General features: G+C 41.8%; 2 protein-coding genes across 4 annotated transcripts in view; one reads left to right on the top strand and one right to left on the bottom strand.

The window, feature by feature from the left end:
- Positions 1–12,315, top strand: part of EIF3A (eukaryotic translation initiation factor 3 subunit A) — a 36,073-nt gene extending 23,758 nt beyond the window's left edge. For 2 of the 3 annotated variants that reach the window (XM_067300304.1, XM_067300306.1), the window contains 7 exons: positions 158–311; positions 1,365–1,549; positions 3,394–3,482; positions 6,775–7,553; positions 8,867–9,041; positions 9,486–9,655; positions 11,024–12,315. In XM_067300304.1, the coding sequence (XP_067156405.1) occupies positions 158–311; positions 1,365–1,549; positions 3,394–3,482; positions 6,775–7,553; positions 8,867–9,041; positions 9,486–9,655; positions 11,024–11,271 (1,800 nt within the window). In that variant the 3' untranslated portion in view covers positions 11,272–12,315. The remainder of the gene's footprint in view (positions 1–157; positions 312–1,364; positions 1,550–3,393; positions 3,483–6,774; positions 7,554–8,866; positions 9,042–9,485; positions 9,656–11,023) is intronic. The other variant, XM_067300305.1, reaches the window with a different exon arrangement.
- A 7,046-nt stretch (positions 12,316–19,361) lies between these two features.
- NANOS1 (nanos C2HC-type zinc finger 1) lies at positions 19,362–20,413 on the bottom strand. The gene has a single exon (XM_013948698.2). It carries the CDS (start codon positions 20,279–20,281, stop codon positions 19,517–19,519), a length of 765 nt encoding a protein of 254 aa, XP_013804152.2. The 5' UTR covers positions 20,282–20,413; the 3' UTR covers positions 19,362–19,516.
- Between the last annotated feature and the right edge of the window lie 820 nt (positions 20,414–21,233).

Here is a 21,233-nt window from a genome sequence, read left to right as displayed (position 1 = left end):
ATGGTACCTAAATGTTAAGCAGTCATTCTTTAGTAGAGCCAAGTTAATATATTGCCCTTAGCTTGTGATTCTCTGCAACTTTATTTAGTAATCTGTAACTATTTAGGTCTTAAACATTTAAGTTATGATGGCATTATGTGTACTCTTTGTATTTCAGGATAAACTCAAACAGTTCCAGGAAAGGTTAGCAGAGGAAAGGCGTAATCGCTTGGAGGAACGCAAGAAACAACGCAAAGAGGAGAGACGCATTACTTATTACAAAGAAAAGGAAGAGGAAGAGCAAAGATTACGAGAGGAACAACTGCTTAAAGGTATAACTGCGAATATGGTTATTGTATCTTTTGTATCCCTGACCCATTCCAGACATGGTGCAGTTAACTTCAGGTTTCCCTGTTTCACAATATTAGAGGAAATCTGTTTGCCTTCAGTCAGTGGTAAAGACTTTGTGTTCATCAGTATTAGCTGCTGTACCTTTGCATTCTATCTAATGCATGTTCTGGATGCATATGCATGCAGCATGGAGAAGGCGGCAAAAGCTTATAGGAGGAGTGGAAAATGAAAACAAATACTTCCTGCCCTTCCCTTTCTCCAGATATGAATAAAGTAAGAGATAAGGGACACTAGTGAAAAATTGAATCTTTGATTTTAATCTTTTAATTTGAGTTCTGGCCACTTGTTTATGCACATCTCATGCAGAATAAAAAGGGAACATTGGTATTAGACTGACAACCAAAGAATTGTTGTGACTTATGCAGCTTTCTGTGATGTTGAATTGCTTTGTCTGGTAACCAGTTCCAAGGATTTAAGAGAGAAGAGCTCATAGACATCCCTTAAGGTAAACTTCTGCCCTGCTTGTCATTTGGTGGATGAAGGTTTTATGTATGAGAGTTTATAACCATGCAGTATTAAAAACAAATGAAAAGAAACAGAAATCCTGAATATCAAAATTCTGACATGGTTAATGTGTTTTTTTGTTTTGTTTGTTTGTTTTAAACCTTTTCTAAGGAAGGGCTCCTTCACCATACTTGAGTCAGTTACTGATATTTTAGCTGGCATATCTGTGGTCTATACATGGAATTACAGGGATTGGGATATTTGCTTTCTTCCGTATCTAGCAGCAGTTGTTCAAGATTTCAAGTTAATAGAATGTATCGTGGTTTCTTTTCCTATTGCTCTGGAATTAGGATACTTCCAGAAAACAGATTCTGCTCTTAATGTGACCTGTAAAATGCTTACTTGGATTTTTTATTTATTTTTTAATGGAGTGGAAGGGGAGGGATTGTTTGTAACCCTTTTTTGAATACAGTGAAAGGGTAGTGTAATTATATTGGTTATATGTTTTATTTATTTTTGAAACTCTGCAGAGCGTGAGGAGAAGGAACGCATTGAGCGAGAGAAACGCGAGCAGGAGCAGCGTGAATACCAGGAACGTGTCAAAAAACTAGAAGAACTAGAGAAGAAAAAACGTCAAAGAGAAATGGAGATAGAAGAAAGAGAGCGTCGCAGGGAGGAAGAAAGGAGGGGTCTGGATGACCCGTTTTCAAGAAAGGTAAATATTTGCAGATTTTTTTTCTTTTTGACTCCTGTTGCTCCTGTTTCTGTGGATGATATATAAGTAATTGAAAATTCAAGTTAAGTACTAGTAACAGTATTGTAGAATCAGTTGTAGCATAAGTGGCTGATTTAGCAGTGAAATTTTTATTTATTATTGCTTATTATTATTATGTCAGTTTAAAATAAAGCAAACCAAGAAAACTGCCAAGATTTCCAATCGGTTTAAAAACTAAAAGAATAAAGCCTAAAAAGAACATTGAATGCAATTTTCTTTAACACAAATAAGAGAGCTATATTAGAAGTGAGTGTAATGACTCATCCCAAAGTCAGGAATTAGAGTATGTATTGAAGGAAAATCCCAGTCTAAGCATAATTCTTCTAAAATATTAAACTATATTTTTATTCAATAAATAAAACATTATAAACAAGGTGTTTGCTACTTCCACTTGCAAATATGAGTATTGGGAAAAATTACTATCCCAATACAACAGGAAACAAAAAAGTTATTTTCAAATTAAATATTTAATGATTTTAGAAATGCAGCTGAGTGCTACAAACATTTTAAGCTCCCACTTTTTCAAAGCTTGCTAGTAAAAGAACTATTTTTAAGTTTCATCCACCATAGCCATTATCCTTCTTTAGTGCAGGCTTTATTGAATAACACTATGAAGATAAATCAGAAGTTGGCATAAATCGCTTCAAAAGTTTTTGGTTTTAGTGATTATTTACCTGGTAAACTACCATCACCAGTATGTTTCACGTAAGGGGCACTCTTAGCCGTGGGTACTTGACCTGTACGGAAAAGTTGACTCAGGTTCTGAAAAAGATATCTGTACCACTAGAAAAATGTCATTTGCAGTTGTGGGTGTTTTTTTTTTTTTTTCTTCCCCCCTCTGTCCCATTTTTTGTTGGGATCATTTCTACAGGAACATTACTGCAAACATTTAAACAGAAACTCATAGAATAAAGGATGTGCGAGTTCCTGTTTGACCTATGTATTTCCCTGTACTGAAATGTAAACTTCGACAAATACAAACAGTTTTCAAGGAGTGGTTTTAAATATCTTTGATCCGACTGGATTACCCCTTTTTAAAGAGGTCATGTGATTATGTGAAATCAGTTATTTTGTGTTGCTTACCTAATTTGCTTTCTGTGGTGGAATTAATGAATAAACCACGGTGTCAAAAACGGTTTAAATGGTTTGTCTTTATGTAGTAGTGGAGCAAGATATTTTTACCTTTAGTGAAAGAAATTCCTGATTAGTGCTTTGCTCTGCATATAAGCAACTTGTGTGAATTACAAATAACTAAACTGTTTTTGTGTTGAGGTCTCAGGTTAAGTGCTGTATAAACTCAGAACAAAATGGTCTCTGCTTTAGAGACCTTAAGTTAATCAGAGTGGTGTCGTCTGATGTGGTTAAAAAGCACTTTTAAAAAAGCGAAGGGTTGTGTGACTGAATTCCTATTGTCCTGTACGGCAGGAAAGTAAAACTTAAAACATCTTTTTGTGCTAACAGCTGTAGATATGGCTCACTGTCATATTGTTCATGTACTTAGTTGTAATAAGCTAGTGTTTTAACTTTACATATACTCCACCCTGTTAGTACAGTGCATGACATGAAGGGGACCCTATTATTTTTTTTAGCACTGCCAGAATCAATAAAATTAATCATTTAAGACCATATTTAACTTATTTGACCTCCTGATCTTTCAGTATTCTCTACAATGTAAGAAATGAGTTTTTGGAGCATAGTATGCTCTTAAATGAATAAATTATTAGTTGGAAATCTGTTTTTTAAATTATTCAAAGAGGATGCTCCTAATTTGCTTTGACATACAGGAATCTCGTTGGGGCGATAGGGAATCTGAAAGCTCCTGGAGAAGAGGTGGTGAGGCAGAATCTGAGTGGCGACGAGCACCAGTGGAAAGGTAATTTTTGAGTTACTAAGCACCACTTGTATTGGGCTCAAAACGTGTGGGTTCCCTTTTCATTGCTACTGCTAAAGTTGCACTAATTTTGAATTATATCTCATGCGTTTATATTTCTGAAAGTTATCTTGTATTTAAAAAATTACTTTGTAAGGATCCCAAAATGAGAGATTCTTTCTTGGAATTGCATTCAGATAATGTTCTGATTGTATTTAGCCTAAGTTTGTGAAGGCTAGCTGATGCTTTCAGCAGCTGATACACAGCTGGCACCAGTGTTTGAGGGGGCAGAAATTTTTAATTAAAAAAGAAAGCAAGTAAGTAAGTTGGTTAAGTACAGAATGGAGAAGGATGACAAATAGACTTCTTGGATGGTCAAATTGTTTGAGATTTTTCATTTAGAAAACTGAAGGTAATGTATAAAAATGGTAAAGTCAAAAACTTAGAGTCTCAAACTATTCAAGTCCCAGAATGGCTCACAGAGCAGGAAATATATGCCATAAACTAAAACAAAGTTCTGAAAGGCTATATGGAACAGAGGGAAGGATTTTTGAAGGAAGAATATTCTGAAGGTTCTTTGCACTTTTTTAAAAAAAAGCTTGTTCACATCTATGTTTTTAGGGTATTTGTATATGTTCACTAATAATGAAGACTGTGTACACAATTGTAAAAAATCAAAGCCTTACTATTTGTCCATCCCTCTGCTCCACAACAGGATGAGCTGTGCCTAAAATATTTCTGATGATGCCCATCCAGTTTTCTTAAAAGCCTCTGCTGATGGAGATTCCATTGCTTGTTCCAACTGGCTGTATGTTTTATTGGTTAATTAGCCTTACAGTTAGATAGGTTTTTATAAATGTCTAATCTTAATTTCCAGTGCAGCAGTTCAGATCAATTACAATGCACTGTCTCCTGTGGAAGCAAAGATCAATTTATTCTTTCTCTTTCTAGCAATTTCTTTTAACATATTTGAAGAGGCTTATCTTTCTGTAAACAAAATAGTCTTTCCTTAAAAGCTGTACTGCCCTTCTTGGTCCTGATTCACTTTCTCATGAATTGTATAATTCAAAATTGCATGAAACTCTCAGCAGAAGCCTTTAACTATTTAGTGGAAAAGTAGCACTTTACATATCACATAAGCATTTAATGAGTCTATCTGTATTCTTCAATGTGATACACTTTTTTACAACAGAGTGGCACTGGTGACCCATATTCATTTTTGAATCATTATAGCCTAGAATTTTTCTGCAAAACTGCTCTCTTAGTCATTCCTTGTTCAATTTTTGTAGAAATTAAGCTGAGTGACTGCTGAGGAGGAAAAAATAGGTATACTTTGGATTACTGCATAGCTTGTTTGATAAAAACTTTTCATCTCTCTTTTACCAAAATGTTTAGGAGAATCAAAATTAATACCTCTCTGGAATTTTAAGTAAAACTGTTGAATGTTGTTCAGTTATTTTCTTTTTGCCCAACTTAAAAAATAACGAAGTAAAAGTTATGTTCTGACATAATTGGATAAGAAGGGTGTAATTCAGCATTCTTTAGAAGCCCCAAGTCTAACTGCAGTTTGGCTGTAAAGGGAAAGTGTATGTTGGATACAGATGTAGCCTTGCAAACTTAACTAACTGAATAAAATATTCTGAAAACTGTTTTGGAGTCAGGCGTTAAAGGTAGTGATATAGAGGATAGAACATCAGATTTGATTTGCAGTGTATATCTACATATAAATACAGCTATTGGATAGATGCGTTAAAATTACCTTATGAATGCTAGTACAAGAGGAGAAGCTGTAAAAGTTGTCTTGCAGACATGAATTTCTTGTGGCAATGAGATAGTTAATGACATATGTGCCAGATTAGTACACAGGTCCTTACAATCATGGAACAACCAATTGTATTATACAGACAGCCTTCCCCTGGCTTAATGGATTCCAGGTGATCAGCATGTTCCAGTGTTCTCAGTCTTTTCCATACCATGATTCCAGTTATAAGAAAAACAGATTGCAGAAAGATGAGAGTCCAGCAAGGAGAAAATATATTACTGGCCCTCTCTTGGACAGTTAGTGGCTTTGTTATGAGTTATAACTAGACTACAAGTATTTGTTTCGTTCCTTCTCTGTGCAAAAAACATAGTCACGATAAGAAACAAAAGAGGAAAATTATTAATCTTTCTGTGGTAGGTGTAATAATTTTTTTTAAGAAGAAGAAAGTCAATCCCAATATAAAAATGTACAACGTTTTTTCTGTTTCCCAGAGGCAGATATCACCTTCCATCTTTGTAGTGTACTACTGCTTATTCCTCTTCATTGTTGAGGAAGCTCTAGGAAGATTAATTGCATGAAATAAATTAATCTGGTGACAAAGCCAAGGCTTACGGTCCAAATGTGTATGTAAAAATGGTTCTGTCTTGGCTACATACAATGGGATTGTGAAAATGGAGTGCAGAATGCTGTCTACTACGTGTCTCTGAGTGACCTATAGACATTAAACTAAACAGTATGTCCTGAGAGATGATAGGATAGAAGGCTCTAACTGATGTTCAGTAGTGTCTGATCTTTTCAGTGTTATAAAACCAAGTGTATTTCAAAGATGAAGTGTTTTCTTGATACCCCAGGGAAAATTCTCACCAGTTCTTTACTTCCCACATATATCTTAGTAAGGGGAGTCTTTGCAAGCACTGTCAGCCTGCCAGAGCCTGGTGAACTTTATTTGCAGTCAGTTAGCACAAGTAGGGAGAAGTAGTGGATTGTGTCATGAGCTTTCTAAGTTGTCCTGCCTTATCTAGTTGTGGATGTTTGTCACTGAAAGTATTGCCAATCTGTTGAGCCGGAACTGTGCCAAAGCATATGGAAACAGATTAGATTATAGGGTTGTTATGTGGGTGTAGAAGGAGGATACTTACTTGATGGTTGTGTTTTTTTTAATACAGATTCCTTGAGACTTAGCTAGAGTTTTACAGATTAGGCTCAGTGTGGTAGCCAAACCTGTTCTCTGTTGTATTGCAGCAGATGGCCCACCAGGGACGACTCAACAGCTGTGGTTTTGAAGGGGATAATAAACTGTTCAGTCTTTCCTGAAGCTGTAGAAAAGGTTACCTATCACTTTCCTGTAGCAGTGAATGCAATTGGAACATGTGTGTATGAAAACTGCAAGCTCTGTAAATGTGTTTGCAACCCCACATCAAGTGGATGCTTTCAGAAATTGTACCCTTGAGGGGTTTGATGCCATTGATCCAATATGTAAATCTTTCTTGGATGTCAGTTTCTCCTGTTTGCTCATTCCTTATGGTTTTACAGAGATTGGCGTAGAGGAGAAGCAAGAGATGATGAAAGACCTTTTCGACGAGGGGATGATCTGCCCCGACGAGGGGATGATCTGCCCCGACGAGGGGATGATCTGCCCCGACGAGGGGATGATCTGCCCCGACGAGGTGCTGCTGAAGAAAAGGAACGTCCTTCTTTGGAGTCATCTGAAGACAGGCCACCTAGGCGTGAAGGGGAAGAGGACAGGCCACCTAGGCGTGAAGGGGAAGAGGACAGGCCACCCAGGCGTGGTTTGGATGAAGACAGGCCTCCTAGGCGCGGTTTGGATGATGATAGAGGAAGCTGGCGAGCTGCTGATGACGACAGGGGTCCCAGGCGTGGTTTGGATGATGACAGGCCACCCAGACGTGGTTTGGATGATGACAGGCCACCCAGACGTGGTTTGGATGATGACAGGCCACTGAGGCGCGGCTTGGATGATGACAGGGGCAGTTGGCGTGCAGCAGATGATGACAGAGGACCCAGACGTGGGCTGGATGACGACAGGCCACCCAGGCGAGCTTTGGATGATGATAGACCACCCAGGCGTGGACTGGATGATGACAGGGGCAGTTGGCGTGCAGCAGATGACGACAGGGGTCCCAGGCGTGGGATGGATGACGACAGGGGTCCCAGGCGTGGGATGGATGACGACAGGGGACCATGGCGTAGTGCAGATGATGACAGGCTCTCCAGAAGAGATGATGACAGGGGACCATGGCGTAGCGGGGATGATTCAAGGCCAGGTCCTTGGAGACCATTTGGTAAACCAGGTAAATATAGTAACAGTCCTATCTCCAAAGCACATGTTAACCTAGTGGATAATGGTTATGATGTACTTGGTGCCAGAGATGGGAGGATCAACTCTCTGAAAATGTCTGAATTAATTTGGCTAATGTGGACCCTTTACATAATATAATTAATCCTTTTCATTTGGCTGAATTAAAAAAAAAATGCAGCAGTGTTTATTGGTTTCCCAGAAGATATATCTAGAGGTCACATAGTAATTCTGGGAAACTTACTTATCTGGTGTACAAAAACAAAATATACAAGTTCAATGACCTGACGAGAAAGAGATCTTTTTACTAGACAGGCACACCTTGGTTTCTTTCCCTGTTCCCTCTACTTTTAAAAATACATCTGAAATTAACCTCCTTCTAAAAAGGATTTTAGATAAGTCATTCAAGTGGCTCTGTTTTTGATCATTTTTTTAGTGTAGAAAAATATTCTTGTTTTTACCATTCTATTTTATTGTTTTGGGGTATACCTTTCTTGAAAGTCCTGCTTTGAGCAGGAGTTTGAACTCAAACATGAACTGTCCTATGATCCTATTCCTATATAGTTTATTTGTGGTCCTACATCTTGTCAATGGTGAATACTACATCTGTTTCCGGTTCTTTTCAGAACTGTTGATGATGTTTAAATGTTTTTCCTTGTCTCTTTTGTTCAGATTTACATATTTACATTTACCACATCAGCTGCAAAAAGTAGACAGTGAATATGTAAATCTTGGTACTCTAATAGCTTTCTCCTCTCCTCTATTAAAAAAAAGAAAAGGCAGTATGATACAGAATTCCTATTCCTAAGTATCTGTAAATTAAGATTATCACGGGATGAAGGATGTGTTGTGTAAGTAGATGGTAACTGATAGTTGCATTCTAAAGTAGTACTTTAAAAAGCAATAAGTTCTTATGAATTTATTTGCCTAAAATCTTCTCACTTGTAGATTTTCACAGAGGAATCTGCTGTCTAAGCTACTCTATTTCTTCCTTTGCTCATTTTGCACAAAATCTTTTGAGGAGCATGGTATTTTCTGACTGAAATATGCAGGGTGTAATCAGCTCTGTGCTGAACTGCTACAAGGAGTCCTTGTATATGAGGTATATGCTTCATATTAAGCAGTTTCTTCAATATTTTGTCTATGTGGCTTCTATTCAAATGCACACGTTTTTTGAAAAACTTGAATAAGATCCTCAAGGTGTACAAAACTAGAAGAACCAGTTTCTGTGAGGGAAGTAAATGATTCTTTGTCTATATAGAGAGATCAGAATTCAGTCACAAATTACTTTGTGTTTATTGCTTATAGGGGGGTGGAGAGAACGAGAAAAGGCTCGTGAGGACAGCTGGGGGCCCCCCCGAGACTCCAGACCTCCAGGAGACCGTGAATGGGATAGAGATAAAGATCGTGATGAAAACGAAAAAGACCGTGAATTTGACAGAGACAGAGATTTCGATAGAGATGATCGTTTCAGGCGTCCCAGGTTTGACTTTTCTGTTTAAATATGTGTGGAATGTTTCTGTTTAAAAAAAAAAAAAACCTGCTCTGCTGTTTAAGAAAATAGCCTGACGTTTCCTAGTGAGAGGAACAGTGGTTGGTTGGTATGAAATTGAGCAGTTCTTTAAGGCAGTAAATGAATTATGGGGTTTGGGGGGGGGGGTTATTTGTTTTTAAGAAAATATTAACTGTTTACAGAAGGTATCCCAGAATGCTTTACTCCCTTTAAATATCTTTCAATCTTTTTGTTGTTGAGAGAGTTTCATATTAGGGTCCAGAAAAACAGAAAGGGTTTTAGAAGTATGTCAGGATATTAAACAGAGACCCAGTGGGCCTGAAAATACCTGTGTCCTGAATTACTATCTCTTCTTACTGTAGCAGTGGTAAAATGTTAACATTTAAACTTATTTAATTTTTCAAATGGCAAAAGAGATGATGCTGGCTGGAGAAGAGGACCAGCTGAGGAAACTTCTAGCTGGAGGGATTCAAGCCGTCGTGAAGAATGGGACAGAGGTGGTCGTGACATGAGAGAGCGACGTATTGATGACAGAGATCTACCCCTCAGAAGGGGACCACCACTCAGATCTGACCGTGAAGAATGTATGTTTATTTCTTTGTTACTAAATGCTTACCTTCATTTTAGGTCCTTCGTGTTATTCTGACAGTGATAGGTGTTAAAGTGGGAATAAGTTATATTCTCAGCCAGCAAAGTAATACACAGAGCTTTAGTGTAAATGAGAACCTTTCTGTGAATTTTAACTTCCTTTTTTTATTGTACTCTTTACTATCGTAGTAGCATTTCAAATCTGCTATAACATTTTAAGTATGCAGTTTTCATAGTAACATTATATTCAGGGTGAATGAAATTCTTGTGCTTTAGCATCTTTTAGTTCTTTTTTAGTATCAAGATAGACATCCCAGAAAATCACTTCTATCTCATTCTTAACATTCTCAAAAATCTGAGAAAGTATTTGCAAATAGGGCCCTATTGATTCCACACTATTAATGATACTGATTTTGATTAATAATCTGTTTTAATTATGTCCATTTAATAATATTGTATTCTAAAAATACAGTCACAGAAAATGCATTTAGCCTGAGATATCACATGGTCCAATTTTAATGAGTTCTCATGTTCAGAATCTCATTTCATTTTGGTTTCAGCCCTCAGTATCAATGTTCCCTGAATATGGGTGCTGTCATGCAGTGATCTCATTGAACAAACTGGAATAGAACTTCCAGCTGGATGATAATATGGTTCTCAATGTGCAGATTTTTTTTTTTAACATATCAAGAACTGTTTTGTTGTTTGACTGGATTTTTTTTGGGGGGGGGAGTATTTGATACAGCTTTGTTCATAACTACATAACAAACATAATTAGGGTAAAAATCTTAACCTCCTTTTGATGGAAATGAAAAATTCTTAGTATAAGTAAAGAGTTTCTGAATACTGTTATTAGTGGAGTTGTATAATCTAGAGCCATTTTTGCTTTTGATTTTAGAAGGCTTGAACAGGAATTTGCTGTGTTTTGAAACACTGAACACCAAAAAAGTTTTTTACACAATTGTTTAAAGTTAGGATTTTTCTATTTTCAGGATTCAGTCATTTCTAATGAGATGCATTCTGTGCTTTTTATAATTCTGATATTAACGTAAAATAAGAATATATTTTACATCATAAAACTCTGTACATCAGTAGAACATTCTTACTTCAGTTACTGTATTTTAAAGATGACACTATTCAGTTGCTCACAGCGATGCTGAATCTGAAAAGTGGCTTGAGGGTAAGTTGCTGTCCATTACTTCACTGTAAAATTAAACTGTACATTTGGTTGTCATCCTCATACTACCTGTTAGCAAGACAGAGAACTACTGAATCAGACTCAGTATTGGTCATGTTTGTTTCAACTCTTGCAAGCTGCAGGTTGAACATGACAAACATTTTTTAATGTCCTTCTGTATTTGTAGCAAGCTCATGGCGACGTGCTGATGATAGGAGAGAAGAACGTGGAGAAGAACGTGAACCAGTGCGGCGATCTGCTCCTGCTCCTGCTCCTGCTGCTCCTCCAGCTTCTGCTCCCCCGCCAGTATCAAAAGAACGAGAAAAAGAAGGGGAGAAGGAGAAGGGTTCCTGGAAGACAGAAAAGGAGCGTGAGTCTCTTCGCCGTACTAAAAATGAGACAGATGAAGAAGGATGGACCACTGTACGACGTTAAGTGAAAATCAAAACAGAGTTTAACCAATGTTTTAGCTTTGATTTGATTGAATCCACAGGTTATATTTGTGCTTATAAATATTCTCAATTGGAATTCTTTAACAAATATTTTGAGGTAACATGAAAGCATGAGCCTAAATTACTTACTCATATAGATTGATCATGCACAAAACTCACAGCAGAAGTTTGGAAATTGAATGCCAGTTTTTGAAATTTCAGATATTGCTTATTTCATGGATCACTTGTTGCTAAAACAAAAAGAAGCAAGCCCAACAGCTATCTTGAGTAATACACTATCTTGCACCAAAACAAGTTGACCTTCTTATTTTTAGTTGTTCTTAATTTGGAATGGGGTATTATCGTCAAAGAACATGCATTTGAAAACACCTCTGTTCACACAGTGGTGGAATTACTGAAAAGCAGAGCTGGATCAATTTCCATAATTAGCCCAAAAAAAGACATTAAACCCTCTCTTATTTAGGTATTTTTGAGGGCAAGTGGTTTTGAGAGACATATTTTATCATTATCTAAATTCAGTAAGTTGTTGAAATTTGAATTAAATACAATAAACATTATGAGCATTAGTTACACTGGGATATTTTCTGTAGATTTACTTGAATACGTATGCCTATGAAGCCATTTTGCAGTCATTGTTCCAGTAATGTATACTGCTGCAGTGTACAACCACAAAACTGAAAGCTTTTATGATTCAAGCATTTTGGTAAGCATATTGCTATGTATTTTCTGTTGCCAACAGCACAACTGCTTTTTCCATTACTGGATAATTCATGCCTTTCAAGGATTTATAAATATTGTCATATTTAAAATGTGTGGTTTTGGAGAAATTGTTGATCCCCCCCCCCCAAATTCTTTGTCTTCAGGGTACATTCTTTCCCTTTCCAAAAAAGTGGTTTGTAGTAATGGCTGTGTTGACTTCAATTTTGGGATGCAGTAACAATGATTAACTATCTGGTCATACTGAAGCCAACACAGAACTTGCTGCTGTGTGTTTCTTCAATGATAAATAAACAACTTCTGGAATTAGCTTCTATAGCGTCTTGACTTCTTAATAACTTGCTGAAATGTACTTTAATGCAGAACAGGAATTTAATAACTGTCTGTATGCCTACCTGTTTCTGTACCAGTTGAAAGAGAATGTGACAACACAGGGGACAGTTTCTTCTTGAGAAACCTTATTGAATTTTAGCATGTGTGAACATAAGTTGTAATACTCCTCTTCCTGTTCTTTTCTTGCCCTACCCTGAGTTTTCCAGATCCTAGTCACTTCTCAGGAAGAACTCTTGCTCTCATAGTCATCTTTTCTGAGCATGAGATGTTTGTGGCTTTAGAGCCTGTCCACTTCTTTGCTTTCTGAATCATAGAATTCCTTCAGAACATTAATGTTTTTCTAAGCAAGACAAATTTGGGGTTTATGTGCCTCATGCAATCCTGTAAAGGATGGAATCAGAGAATGGGATCTATCCAGTAACAGAAAGTGTTTATTAGATGTGGGTGCTGCTGCTATTCAGCTACGTGTTGCTGTCCTTAAACTGTGTGTGGTAGGATCGTAGGATAATTCTGGTTAGAAGAGGCCTCAGGTCATCTCTGGTCCAACCTCCTGATGTGAAATTGGACCATGTTACTCAGGGCTTTAGCCAATCTGGCCTTGAAAACCTCTGAGGATGGAGACTGCACAACCTCTCTGGGCAATCTGTTCCAGTGCTTGACTGTCCTCAAAAGGAAAAAGGTTTCTCCTTCTATCCAGCTTGAAACCCTCTCTCTTCAGCTTCTATCTGTTGTCTCATCTGTTTGCCCAAGCAGCACTATGAAGAGCCTGGCTCCATCTTCTTGATAACCTCCCCGTAGGTACTGGCAGGTTGTGGTTAGGTCTCCCTCAAAAGTCTTTCCTTCTCCAGGCTGAACAAGCCCTGTTTCCCTCAGCCTCTCCTCCCAGGGCAAGTATTCCAGCACCTGACCATTTTGGGGGCCCTCTGCTGCACTTGCTCCAGTTTATCAATGTCTTTTCTGTCTTGGAGAGGCCCAGAACTGGGCACAGTATCTAGATGTGGTCCAATGAGTGCTGAATAGAGGGCCCCGAGGCTTCCCTCGATCTCCAGGCTCTGCTGCTGTCCATACAGCCCAGGGTGCTTCTGGCCTTTGCTGTCTGGGCACGCTGCTAGCTCATGCTCAGCTTGCTGTCTACCAGGCCTGCTGGTCTTATTCAGCAGAGCTGCTCCCCAGCCAGTCAGCCCCCAGCCTGTATTGTTGCAAGGGGTTCTTCCTTCGCAGTGCAGGACTTTGCATTTCTCCATGCTGAGTTTCATCGGGTTCCCATCAGCCCATTCCTCCAGCCTGGGTAGGTCCCTCTGGATGGCAGCCCTGCCCTTGCGTGTATTGACTGATCATCTGAGTTCGGTGTCATCCGCAAGCTTGCTGAGAGTGCACTCTGTCACTGCCTGCAGGTCATTGATAAAGATGTTAAAGAGACCAGATCCCAGGATGGAACCCTGTGGAGCCCACTGCAGGTTGAGTACAATCCATTTAACCATGACCCTCTGAGCCTGAAGGTCCAACGAGCTTTTTAGCCACCTGGTTGCCCACCTATCCAGACTGTAACATCCTAACTTGGGTACAAGAGTATTGTGGTAGACAGTGTTGAAAGCCTTGGTAAAGTCAAGCTGAATCACAGACACTGCTCTCCTCTTGTCCACAAAACCAGTTATTCCACCCTAGAAAGCAGTCAGGTTGGTCAGGCATGATTTACCCTTGGCAAACCCATGCTGACTCTTCACAGTCACCTTCTCCTTCATGTGCCCAGAAGCATGCTCTGAGATGACTTGCTCCATGATTTTCCTAGGGACTGAAGAGAGACTGGCTGGCCTGTCCTTTTGGCCTTTTTTTTTTTTTTTTTTTGAAGATGTGTGCAACATTTGACTTTCTCCAGTCAGTGGGGAGATGTGAAAAGTGATTATACCTCCAGTTATGTATTTTTAATTTTATCCAAGCAAAACCATATTTATGTAGGGATGAATGTATTAATGGTCATTGCACCAGATAAGCACCATTATAAAACTGTTCCATCATCTAAATTACTAAATTTTAAAAAATATTTGAGATTGTCACAACACAGATCTCAAAATATTTGAGACTGTCACATGTAGGATTCTCAGGACCAGGCTGCTTGAGAAAAGATCTGGAAGATGTGAACTTTACAGACACGACAGTGTGTTTATTTTATTGTTTCACCATTTTAGACAAAATACTAACTTCAGTGGTCAAAAATTATTTCTGACCAACTCCAACAGATAAACCTCCATCTATTGCCATAATTATACATTAATACAATGTTTGAATACTTAGAGAATGTTGATGAAGTCAAATGAATTCTATAGCAAGCTGTGTTTGATTAATGTTTAACTTAACTTTAAAGTCTTCAGTGAAACTGAAAAGAATAAAGCACAAATTGTAAAATACTATGTTTAGATCACAGAACTAGTCAAGGCTGGTGCTGTTAGTTAAAGAGATACAAATATTGCTTGATTAAAGCCATCTCCAGGAGTAAAACAATGTAGGGGTTATCAGGTATGAATGTGTCCATTTTCTTCTCCAGAAAAAGCTCAGAGATTTGCCCTCCTGGCTTGTGGAAAAGGCTGAGGGTTGTCAGTATGCTCAGCAGAAGTAGGGCCTACAAGAAGCCTGTCAGTCTTCTTGTGGGAGGTGGGTGAACTCAGTAAGCTGCTTGCATATAGACATTTTAATTATGTTTCCTCTAAAGTGCTTTTGTTCTGGAAAAAAAAAGTTATGAAAATTGCTGACTAAAAACAGGGCAATCAGAATGAAGTGGCGTTGCTCCAAACTGAGGACAGAGTCACAGTTCAAGACAAATCATGACCTTGCCTTCATGAGCCTTAATACAGTCATGAAAGGGATCAAAATACATTTGGGAGCTCTAAGTGGGCTGTTGGACAGCCAGAATGCAATCTCAAACAGGAAAAGTACCAGAACTTTTATTTTGCTTTAAATGAAATATATCTTGATTTTTTTCTTTTAAAAATCAATGGGCTGCAGTTACTGACAGGAGCCATTACATTTAAACAAGCTTTCCTACAGTAGTAAAAATGTACTGTTAAACTGTATAAGCCTACAAAATAAAATTATTAGGTCAGTGAAATGTAAGATTCAAAATTTACCTGTTATTCAGAAATTTGTAAAAATTATATGTAGTTTGTTACAGAATTGCAGGAAACGGGCATGCAAGAGGCGTAGCAAGAACATCCACTTCTTCCTGTTTTGCCAAGGCAGGACCAAAACGTTCTAAACATTGTCTGATCTTAAGTAGAATTATTAATGGATTTAATTATGGTAGGATGAGGATTCTGCAAAAAATTCCAGTGCTTTTCACCTAATCAAAATCTCCCTTGTTGTAATTTAAGCTTTGTTAGTTCTTTCACTATTGGACACGGGGACAATTTATTTCTTTCTTCATCACATTTGAAGATTAACAGAAATTTCTCCTCATTTTTGTCCAGATGGTAGGCACATTAGCAGTAGTATCTCCCTCCTTACATGACTGTTGTCAGACTATTTCCAGTGTATAACAACTAATTTGGTGGGTCAACTAGGCATGTCTATAGGAAGTAAAGACATTTTGTGTCCATCAGTGTTCAGTCACATGGCAAAGTTGCTGCCTGAGGCACATCAGTCCACAGTAGGATGGAGGGCAACTCTATGGCACTGATACAGGATTTTCACTAAGGACATGTACAGACTTACATAGAGAATTCAAAAGAGCTGAAGTCAGGTATCTGAAAGTAGCTTTTAATTAGAAGTACTTTCCTTTTTCCTCAAAACTAATATTAATTGAGGATGTTGTATAGCTATCCAATATTTGGTTCATTCCTCTGATGTTATATTTTTAACAAAATATCACCATGTAAAAGACTCACTTGCATGCCTAGGGATATTTCCCTGTAATAAAGGAAATGATTCTTTGAAGATAAGATATTTGATTTAAACCAGTAATTTTGATTTGCAGATGCCTGTAGTACAAATGAAAATAACATTAGGTTTGCTTTTCCTAGTCATCTTATGTGGAGCACATAACAGCTTTCAACCTGGGCTGCTTTCTGCTTAAACTATTTGTTACTGCTAGGACTTAAGTTACTCATTAGTAACTTAAATTGTTTCCAGTAATTTAAGAAATCTACATAGAACTATAAGCACTATCTATCATATTAGGCTTTTAAGAGTGACTAAGAACAAGCATGTTTCTGCCTACTTAGTGCCACAAAGAATGGGCTGGTGCACAGGAAGTAGCTTTAGAAGTTTACTTCAACACTTTGCCCCTCCCCCCCAGTCTTTAAAGGTTCAGTCTTTATAAGATGAATCACATTGACTTGTAAAGCTTTAAAAGGCAAATCATTCAGAAGAATGCAGTACTGTTAAATGATCATGCAAAGTGACTTGTTTGAAAATCTTGCTTTTAAACTCTCTTTTGCTGATTCTGATTCTTATTATCTTCTCTGAAATATTTTTTTTTCCTAATTGGTCTTTTGAAGTGAATACTATATTGTCTTACCTGTTAATACTTTGATCACGTGCTTAATATTGTGTAGTGGCTATGACAGGCAGCTCTCAGCCTTTCCCCCGCAAGCCTGTAAGTATGCACGTAGAACAAGAGAAGAGTCAGGAGTCATATGCAGGAGCAGAAGCTTTTAAGATACAGTAGCAGTGTTCTTATGCAGGTGGAGGGGAGGAGCAGGTGCCAAAAACAGTTAGTGCCCTTCAAAGCAGGGGGGTATTTTGCTGTCTTGATGAATTCCAGGCATTGTCTTAGAACAAGGGAGCTTAATTTATAGACCAGAGAGGAAGTACATCACAAGCACCATCAGGAACACCTCCAATACAGCCCTGTCAGTATTTCCCTTAAGAAAAGTTTTAAGGTATTTTCCAAGGATGTTTCTTTCTTGCTTTTGTCTCCATTAACAGCCATCTGGGTTAAAATATACACACTGAACTTCAAAATTTTACAAGAAGGTAACAAAAACATGAAAGAAAACTCTTTCCCATAGCATTACATTCAAGTTTGATTCTAATTCGTGGTAGATACAGATTAAACCTATGTGGACTAGACATTACAATATCTAATTAAACTTTAGCAGCTTAGAAGAGTCTGTAATGCAAGCCCTACAGAACAAATACAATATGCAACTTTAGGATAAGGAAAATGTAGCTGCTATAAGGTTAGCTGTAGCCACTAGTGTTATCTATTGCAAGTCCCTTTGCATTTGATAATTAGACTTAACGCTATCTTGGGATGAGTTTGGTGAAGATTCAAGAGAACGCTTCCATATAGATTCAATTTCTCCATCCTCAGAGCTGCAGTTGTGCCAGTCAATAGCAGTTACAAGTAATGAATCTTAGGCCTTCCTTTCCAGCCTATTTTGCACACCTTTTAACTCCATTCTTGACTGTCCTGCTTCCTGCTATCCTCCCCCCATTCTCTCTGTTGAGCAGCTTCTCAAAAGGAGTCCACACAAATGCAAATAACCTCACTTCCCTAGTTCCCTTTTTTCTTTTCTGTCTGCACCCATCCCCCCTCTCATTTTCCTGGAGATTCCCTAATTGTTCTTGCATAAATTTTTCTTCACCTCCCTTGTTTGATGATAACTATTTGGCAGTGCAACCCTGGGTTCCCTTCTCTATCCCAGCTCTAGGTAGTCAGCTACAGTGCAACCCTCTCTGCACTGAGAACTTGCATACCAGCATTTCAGCTCTGGAGGACTCATTCTAACCAAACTCTAAACCTACTGCCACTTCTTGTCCTGCCATCTAGTCACAATGAAAACAATTCCTGGTCTCTTGAGAACTAGAGGCAACATGGCCTGGCTTGTCAAGGAACTGGCATGACCTAGGATTCAGAACTCTTTCCTAGGTTTTCAGCTTCAGTCTTATATTTTGTACAGTCTATGTAGCATTAGGGATATTTGTTAGTGACATAGGTAGATCTCTCCTATCTTACAGTGACTTAAAGCTATATTATTCTCTCTGGCCTTGACAAATATAACCTTCCCTTGTTGTTTAGCTACAGTTCTGCTAGTGACTTTCTGCTTTGACCCTGTCCCTTTTCCCTTCAAAGGCCTTCCATCAGCTTCTCATTCTCCATCACAAACTGCTTTAAAGCTTACTTTCTGCCATATCTATTGCCCTTCCTTCTGTAAGCAAGGGCTCAGTTTCCACCCCTGCCTAAACCTGTTACATATTCAAACAAGTACTTCTACACTTTTTCCTCTTAGACCTTCCCTAAAGCTGGGTATCAGACACCAGGAACCTGTTCCTGATACCTGTTTGGCAAGATCAGAGGCAGCCATACTCACTAGCAGAACAATTCAAGCATAACCATGGGGCAGCTACCTGGTTTTAAGCTCAGTGGAGGAAATCGCTCAGCTGTTTAGTTTAAGACCTGAAACGCACCGTGTCATACCATAATTAAGTACCCTGCTACTAACGGGGAAAACGCCAGCTTTGGCGCGCAGTCCAAACGCTGCTGGAACAGGTTGAACAAGAGAGCAGGGACCACCCGGAGGAAAGCAGCGCTGAGCACAGGTCAGCGGGGGCCGGAGCGGGGCCGCCTCGGGGTGAGGGCGGCCGCAGCCGCTTTTCCCCTTCGGGGCAAGCGAAACCCGGGGCTGCGCTGCGCGGGGCGGTGAGCACGGCGCGCCGGTCTCGCGGCGGCCGGGCGAGAAGGCAGCAGAGGGCGACGCCACCGCGCCGCACGCCCGGGGCCACCTCCTCCCGCCGGCCCCGGCCGGGCGCCAGGCAGCCCCGGCCCGCCGCCGCCCCCAACCCGCCCAGGGCAGCGGCCGCCGCCGCGCACTGTCAAGTGCTTGCCTTACCCCCTCCACCCGAGCTCGTCGTAAACCCGTTTTCTTAAAAAAACATATATCTATATTTATACAATAAACAAATACAGTGCATCTAAACGGCGCAATTACCATGACATAGCGTTAGGCTCCGCGCTGGGCTCCCTGCACGCCAAGCGCACAACTAGAAGCTATCCGCTGCAAGACACCAGCCCGGGGACTCTCACACTCTAGTCTCCGCGTTTAATATATTAATGTGTTAAAGAACAAAACGTAATCCGCTTTTAAGACAATCTTAAAAAAGAAAAAAGAGCAGGAAGGGGTCTCCTGGGCGGCGGGGCACCGCTGTCCGGCCGCTCGCCCCTCCGGCGTCCCCGGCCGCGCCTAGCGGACCTTCTTGCCCAGGGCGGTCCGGGCGTGTTTGAGCTGTTTGGCCGCCTGCATTTTGGAGAGGGGGCAGTACTTGATGGTGTGTGCATTGTCCCCGCTGGCGCCGCAGAGGGGACAGGTGTAGCGCCGCAGCACCGGGCAGAGGACGCGCCCGTCGGGTCCCTTGAGGATGTGCGTGGTGTAGAGGGCCACGGCCTCCTTGTTGTTCCGGCAGAAGACGCAGACCTGCAGCTCGGGCTTGAGCAGGCGGGCGGCGGCCCGCGGGTGCGCCGGCAGTCGCCCCGCCACCACCAGCCCGCCCCAGGCGTGCGGCAAGCCCTCCCGGCCCGGGTGCTCGCCCGAGCAGCCGAAGACCACGGCGGCGGGGCCGCCGCGACCGGGGAAGGGGCTGAAGTCGGCGAAGCGCTCCTCCAGCAGCCCCTCGCCGTGGTGGTGGTGGTGTTCGCACAGCTCCAGGTCGTGCAAGTCCAGCGCGCCCTCGAAGTACGACCCCGCCGCCTCCGCCTCCTCCTCCTCTTCCTCCTCCTCGGGCGGCGGCACGGCGGCCGCCACCACCACGGAAGGGGGCTCGGCGCCGAAGCCCTTGCCGGGCCCCACGGCCTTGGTGATGAGCGTGGCCAGCCCCAGGTAGTCGTTCCAGGAGTTGAACACGTTCCCGCAGCCGCTGTGGCCGCGGGCGCCGTAGCGGGCGCCCGGCAGGCGCTCCCCGGGCGGGAGATGCCGGTGCTGCTCCAGCTTGCCGCCGGGGAAAGCCTCCATGGAGGGCGCCGCCGCCGCGGGCGGCCCAGGCCCAGGCCCGCACTCTCCGCGGGTGGCTCCGCTCTGCTCGGTAGGGTCCGCTCAGGCCGCCGCCGCGGCCGCACCGCCACCACCACCGCCGCCCCGCTTCTCCGCCGCCGCCTCTAGGAGCGCGCGGCCGCGCGCCGCGCTTTAAATAGGGTCGGTGGGCGGCGGGGCGGGGCAGCGTGGCCGCCGCGCTCCCATTGGCCGCCGGCCGGAGCCCCCTCCCGCTCATTGGCCGGCGGGGCGGGGCCGGGGGCGGGTCGCGTTCCGTGCCCGGCGGAGCGGGGGCGCGGCGCAGGTGTCGGCCGGGGCTGGGGCCGCGGCCGCGATCGCGATGGAAGCGGAGCGGCGCGGCCGGGGCCGGGGCCGGGGCCGGGGCCGGGGCCGGGGCCCCGCTGGAGACGAGCGGGCCGGTGCCATGTTTACACCCCAACAGCGCAGGCGGCGCCGGGCCGGTGCCCGCGTTGCAGTCGGTGCGGTGAAGGCAGTCAGGAGCCGTACTAAGTTTGGCGGCCCGCAGGTACGCTGACGTTAGCGGTCACGGCAGGAGACTTCTGTGCCCGCAGCTCCCAGCTCGGCTCGTTTGGAGGGCTGGGAGCCAGGCTGCCCGTGAAAACTGCAAAATCAGTCAGAAGGTGCAGCTTTTAGTTGCATTTGGCTGCTTCTTGGCTGCCGGCTAGTGATAGCTGTCCTGCTGTGGGGAGAGATCCCTTGCAGCATTAACCTCAGACTGGTTTTTAGCCATCCTCAGACGAACCACTCAAAGCAAGGGAAATGCGTTGTTCTTAGAAGTATATAAATTGGCATAGTGTCTAGGTATGATAGTCCACAGTGGTGCTCTTTTCCTATAGGCAGGTTGGCAGTGGTGATTTGAGAGTTAGGTGCCTTACTGCCTGCGTGGTATCATGTTTAGTTCCCTGAATGGTCC

This window comes from Apteryx mantelli, chromosome 7, assembly GCF_036417845.1.
Source record: "Apteryx mantelli isolate bAptMan1 chromosome 7, bAptMan1.hap1, whole genome shotgun sequence".
NCBI lineage: Eukaryota > Metazoa > Chordata > Aves > Apterygiformes > Apterygidae > Apteryx > Apteryx mantelli.
This window is presented reverse-complemented; position numbering and strand designations above follow the sequence as displayed.